This window comes from Pelobates fuscus, chromosome 3 (genome assembly GCF_036172605.1).
Source record: "Pelobates fuscus isolate aPelFus1 chromosome 3, aPelFus1.pri, whole genome shotgun sequence".
Taxonomy (NCBI): domain Eukaryota; kingdom Metazoa; phylum Chordata; class Amphibia; order Anura; family Pelobatidae; genus Pelobates; species Pelobates fuscus.
In genome coordinates this window covers 39969198-39975584 of record NC_086319.1, presented here as the reverse complement: position 1 = coordinate 39975584, position 6387 = coordinate 39969198, and the positions used below count along the sequence as shown (strand labels likewise).

Sequence of the window (6387 nt, the reverse complement as noted above, 5' to 3'; positions counted from 1 at the left end):
TAAGACACAAGAGAGTGGCTCGTAATGTTTACAGAACATTTTGCCAGACTCTTTAAGTCTAGAGAATTTGCCCCACTTGGAACGTCATTCAGTTTCCAGAATCAGCACTTTTAAATTTTCACTCTGATTAACAGAGCACCTAATGAACCCTACCCGAGGAACAAACGTTTAAATTGTGTGCTCTGATGGAGACTATCAGGCGTAAGCCATAAAGTCCTATTAATATAATTATGTAGCCCCAGCCTGCAGCTACATTGTGAAAAATACTACATCATCTTTAACTAGGAATGCTGGTGCCTTTTCCTATAATTTTATGAAAATATAAAACCAGGAGACTTAGAACTATTATTGTTCTTGTAATTTGGAAGCAGGATTACTTGTTATATACAATTCTGAGCACTGAGAGCAGTCCAGATTTGGCTTTCAATCTTGGCTATCTTGCATGCAGAAAATTTCCTATCCATATACAGAAACCATGTGCTTTTATCATTTTGATTACTGTATGCAAAAACAAACTTTCCATACACAGAAAAAGTTCTGGCTCGGCATCTCTGCTCTATAGCCATAATGCAAAACCAGAAATGTTGGCATGTCTCCTGTTATTTATAAAAAAAAAAAAAAAAAAGTTCCTCAAACAAAATGTTCCCTTTTTATTAAGTTATCTGAAAATGTTCGTGTTTATAGCAAGTTCTATATTACAGTAGGAATCATGTGTTTTGGTTTTTCCCCATGAATTTAAACTTAAGCTGTATGTTACTGACTACAGTATAGCATCCAGCATGACACAGTACTGGAAAGCTGCAAAAATAAAATAAAAAATACACTGCTCAAAAAAAATAAAGGGAACACAAAAAGAACACATCCTAGATCTGAATGAATTAAATATTCTTCTGAAATACTTTGTTCTTTACATAGTTGAATGTGCCGACAACAAAATCACACAAAAATAAAAAAATGGAAATCAAATTTTTCAACCCATGGAGGTCTGGATTTGGAGTCACACTCAAAATTAAAGTGGAAAAACACTACAGGCTTATCCAACTTTGATGCAATGTCCTTAAAACAAGTCAAAATGAGGCTCAGTAGTGTGTGTGTGGCCTCCACGTGCCTGTATGACCTCCCTACAACACCTGTGCATGCTTCTGATGAGGTGGCGGATGGTCTCCTGAGGGATCTCCTCCCAGACCTGGACTAAAGCATCTGCCAACTCCTGGACAGTCTGTGGTGCAACGTGACGTTGGTGGATGGAGCAAGACATGATGTCCCAGATGTGCTCAATTGGATTCAGGTCTGGGGAAAGGGCGGATCAGTCCATAGCATCAATGCCTTCGTCTTGCAGGAACTGCTGACACACTCCAGCCACATGAGGTCTAGCATTGTCTTGCATTAGGAGGAACCCAGGGCCAACCGCACCAGCGTATGGTCTCACAAGGGGTCTGAAGATCTCATCTCGGTAGCTAATGGCAGTCAGGCTACCTCTGGCGAGCACATGGAGGGCTGTGCGGCCCCCCAAAGAAATGCCACCCCACACCATTACTAACCCACTACCAAACCGGTCATGCTGGAGGATGTTGCAGGCAGCAGAACGTTCTTCACGGCGTCTCCAGACTCTGTCACGTCTGTCACATGTGCTCAGTGTGAACCTGCTTTTATCTGTGAAGAGCACAGGGCGCCAGTGGCGAATTTGTCAATCTTGGTTTTCTCTGGCAAATGCCAAACGTCCTGCACGGTGTTGGGCTGTAAGCACAACCCCACCTGTGGACGTCGGGCCCTCCATGCTCTGGACACTACGCTGACAGACACAGCAAACCTTCTTGCCACAGCTCGCATTGATGTGCCATTCTGGATGAGCTGCACTACCTGAGCCACTTGTGTGGGTTGTAGACTCCGTCTCATGCTAACACTAGAGTGAAAGCACCGCCAGCATTCAAAAGTGACAAAAACATCAGCCAGGAAGCATAGGAACTGAGGAGTGGTCTGTGGTCACCACCTGCAGAACCACTCCTTTATTGGGAGTGTCTTGCTAAAGCAGGATTTAAAAATGAATGGCAAGTTTACAAGATCAACATTAAAGCAGGCAAAGCCGTCTTGCTCAATAGATTAGACTTTTTTTATCTTTAAAGCGGCACATGTCAACCTTTCTTTAACCCCTTAAGGACCAACCTTCTGGAATAAAAGGGAATCATGACATGTCACACATGTCATGTGTCCTTAAGGGGTTAATCGATTCCTCTTCTCTCCCTCAGGATCTGTTCTTCATTTCTTCCTGTCTGCTCTAGTTTTCTTTAAAAAAATAAGTAGGGACTACGTTGTCTTATGGAGGTTTCCTACGCTTGACCAGCTTTGACTAGCGGACGAGCAAAGTTTGCTTTGTTTCCGGTGATCAAAGCAATTTTCCCACAATTCTCACCTTTAATCCATGATTTCAGCCAAATTTATAAATACGAAGTAAAGATTACTTAGTTTTAGTAAATTTTGCCCCTACTCGCTATACCATGAGCAGGTGCATGTCTAGTAAACAGTGAGCTGTCCCCCCTCCCAAAGCCCCCACCTGTGCTGTGTGAGTGAGGCTATTAAACTGAACAGGGGTTCTATTGGTCCCCACCCCGGAGCGACAGGTGAGGGCACTAAGTAACAATAAAGGGGGGACTTATCGTCGTCTTTCCACGGATGCCACCCATGACCGGCGGGTATATTGTCCTCCCCCCAGCCCCCACCCCTGAGTGGCGGTGGGGGCCCTAAATTACAATAAAGGGGGGAGGACCTATTGTCCTTCCCCCCTGGCCCCCACCCCTGAGCGTCAGGTGGGGGCCCTAAATGAAAATGTGGGGGGACCTATTGTCGTCCTCCCCCCCAGCGGCGGGTGGGGGCCCTAGATTACACCCCCCCCCCCCAAAAAAAAAATAAAAAAAATTAATAAACCCCTACCTACCACCCCTAGTGAGGGGGGAACAAGAGAACTAAATACCTATAAAAACTAAACTTACCATTTGATGTCTTTTTTTCTAAAATCTTTTTCAGCCCCAATAAAGGCCAAATAAAAGCCCATAACACCCATTGCACTTTAAAAAAAAAAAAAAAAAATTGAAAGAAAAAAAAAAAACACGAGTGCAAAAAAATAAAAACAACCCAACGCTAAATAATAATCAGTCTTCACCCATGGAGGGCACAGTGCAGAATGAGCTCTGCAGGGCGGGGAAGGACTTATAAAGCCTTCCCACGCACTGCAGTTAGGCTCAGAGCGCTCTGATCGGTTGGTTAAAGCCAATCAAATCAGAGTGCTCTGACAGGTAAATGAAGAGACTGACAGTTAAATCTCTAAATTTACCTGTTACAGCACTCTGATTGGTTGGCTTGAAATCCAACCAATGAGAGGGCTCATTTTACATAGCAGGGGGAGGGGGGTGGACAATAGGTCCCCCCTGCCGCTCAGGGGTTGGAGCCGGAGGGGGCAATAGGTCCCTCCCTTCAGTTTCATAGCCCCCACTCGCACTGCATAGGTGGGGGCTCGGGAGGGGGGAAACTAGGGGTTTGTTTTGGCTGCTCACTGTTCATTAGACATGCCCCTACTCACGGTATAGCGAGTAGGGACAGAATTTACCAACGCTAAGTAATCTTTACTAAGTATTAGTAAATGTGGTTGAAAGACCAATTTAGGTCTTTCAGCCTTTTGGTAGATAGCTTCCTGATAGATGGTGAGACTGTGGGAAAATTGCTTTGATCATCGGAAACAAAGCACACTTTTCTCCTCCGCTGGTCAAGCGTAGGAAACCTCCATAGGACAAAGTTGTCCTTACTTTGTTTTAGGATTTCAAGAAAACTAAAGCAGACAGGAAGAAATGAAGAACCGATCCTGACAGAGGGAGAGAAGAGGAATCGATAAATTAAGGTAAGTTCGGCATGACAGTGCCGCTTTAAGGCTGAAAACATATTAAGAATTCTCACATTGTATTCAAACCTCCACTATTGCAGCAAGATTAATGCCTTATCTGGACATAATTAGATGGAAGTTAATACCATCTATAGTAAAATTAATAATTACTGAAAACCGGTAAATATTAGCAATAGAAATTACTGAAAAGCACAGAAGGAAAAAAATAAAAATGATGTGACCACAAAAAAACAGTTTCCTTTACAATCCAAAACCTCTACATCAGAGTCTAGAAGAATAATTTAGATGTCTGGTCACTAAAAGCCACTACAACAATGTTTTTGCACAAAAAAAATAATAACATATGTAAAAAAGTAATAAATTCACTTGAGAAAATAACAGTTTAGCACCTTGCAGAAATGCCTTTTTTCAAATGTATACTCACTGTCATCAAACACTCCAGCATTCGCAAGCAACAACGTGATTATTTTGGGGTCCTTCTCAAGCTGCATTACGTGCTTGCTTTCATTGGACAGAAGCGTGCACACATTAATTGCAAAGTCCACTTCATTTGGGAGTCCAGATAAAAGTGAGAGCACCAGTTTGTTGTAATCATTTGGTGTATTGAAGTCCATGGTAAGCCCATAACTTTGTCGTAAATAATCTGTAATAGTAAAGAAGATAAAGAAATTGTTAACGGGAAAAGCCTCCAAGAGTGGAAAATGTATTCATTACACATAAGGTAAATGGTAATACTGCTTTGACATACAGTTCATTTTAACCCCTTAAGGACCAAACTTCTGGAATAAAAGGGAATCATGACGTGTCAGACATGTCATGTGTCCTTAAGGGGTTAAAGGAACACTGATAAAATAAATAATAACTAAAAAAAATTAAAGGTTATTTTTTTATTTTATTTTTTTTAACTAGAATTATTTCTTTCCCTTTTTTTTAGAAGTTTATTTTGGTGCAGAAATAAAAGTTTGCCTTTTTAATAGTCTCCTCCTAGCAGCTAAATTCGTCCTCACAGAACTCATCAATCCTAATGACAGTTGCCCAATCAGAACACAGCACATGTAGAGCAATTGCACTGCTCTACCAATCCAATTCTTGTCAATGAGAATCAATGAATCCAATGCTTTTCATAGAGGAACATTTGATGCATAAAGAGTCTGGCTTTAACAAAAAGTTTTGCATTATGATGCTGTCACTCAAAGAGATTCATTGACTGTCTTTGAAGTCCCTAGTGACTGTCTGAATGACTAGGTGTGGGCACTGCAAAATGTAAACAGTGTTGTTTCTCAGAAAGGGCACAATTTACAATAGCAAACCTGCATGAGGGAACAACAAATGCCATCTAAGTTTAGACTGTAGTTTTGCAAGGTGTGTTGGTAACTTTTGAGAGGAATTGTTTCTTCAGAGGCAACAGTACATTCTAATAGCTAAATATAAACAATGTGTGTTTTTTTTTTTTTTTTTTTTTTAAACCCTTTCAATGTACATCGATCTGTACCAAACACAAGACTATGTTATGATTCTAGGAGAGGGTATGGCATCACTGGAACGACATGGCAGCACTGATTAAGGAACCAGACATAACAGGATTTTAACTTCCCTTCAAGTGCACACCTTATTTCAGTAACAAATCAACTATGGTTTGCTCCACTGAGGTAAACAAACAAATGGCAGTTTAACCCCTTAAGGACCGGACTTTTTTTGCGATGTTGTACATTTGCGACCAGGCATCTTTTTGACACTTTTGTGGTGTTTGTGTTTAGCTGTAATTTTCCGCTCTCTCATTTACTGTTCCCATACAAATTATATATTGTTTTTTTCAGGACAAAAGGGGCTTTCTTTACATACCATTATTTATATAATCTCATGTAATTTAATTTTAAAAAAATGAAAAAATATGATGAAAAATTGAAAAAAATACACGTTTTTTGAATTTTATGTGAAAAATCTTTTACTCATCTACAAAAGCGAATGAAAAAAACTGCTAAATAGATTCAAAATGATGTCCTGAGTTCAAAAATACCCAGTGTTTACATGCTTTTTGCAATTTTTTTGCATGTTATAGGGCTATAAGTACAAGTAGGATATTGCGGTTTCAAAACATACATTTTTAAAATGTATCAATAGTGACATTGTAACACTATTATCTGTCATAAATTGCTAAATAACACCCCACATGTACATATTTTTTTTAAAAGTAGACAACCCAGGGTATTCAATATGGGGTATGTCCAGACTTTTTTAGTAGCCACTTAGTCGCAAACACTGGCCAAAGTTAGCGTTCATATTTGTTTGTGTGTGAAAAAAGTAAAAAACTAAATTGAACGCTAATTTTGGCCAGTGTTTGTGACTAAGTGGTTACTAAAAATGACTGGACATACCCCATTTGCAATACCTTGGGTTGTCTTCTTTTGCAAATGGTATGCCATCATGGGGGTAATTCTCATTCCTGGGCTACCATACGCTCTCAAAGGCAACGTAACCAACCTGGCCATTTTCAA

The 6387-nt window shown here is 40.3% G+C and overlaps 1 protein-coding gene across 1 annotated transcript in view; it reads right to left on the bottom strand.

Annotated features, from left to right (window-relative positions):
- ARID2 (AT-rich interaction domain 2) overlaps positions 1-6387 on the bottom strand; it is an 87669-nt gene that overhangs the window by 41065 nt on the left and 40217 nt on the right. Inside the window, exon 5 of the mRNA XM_063446947.1 lies at positions 4317-4535. Coding sequence (XP_063303017.1) covers positions 4317-4535 — 219 coding nt within the window. The remainder of the gene's footprint in view (positions 1-4316; positions 4536-6387) is intronic.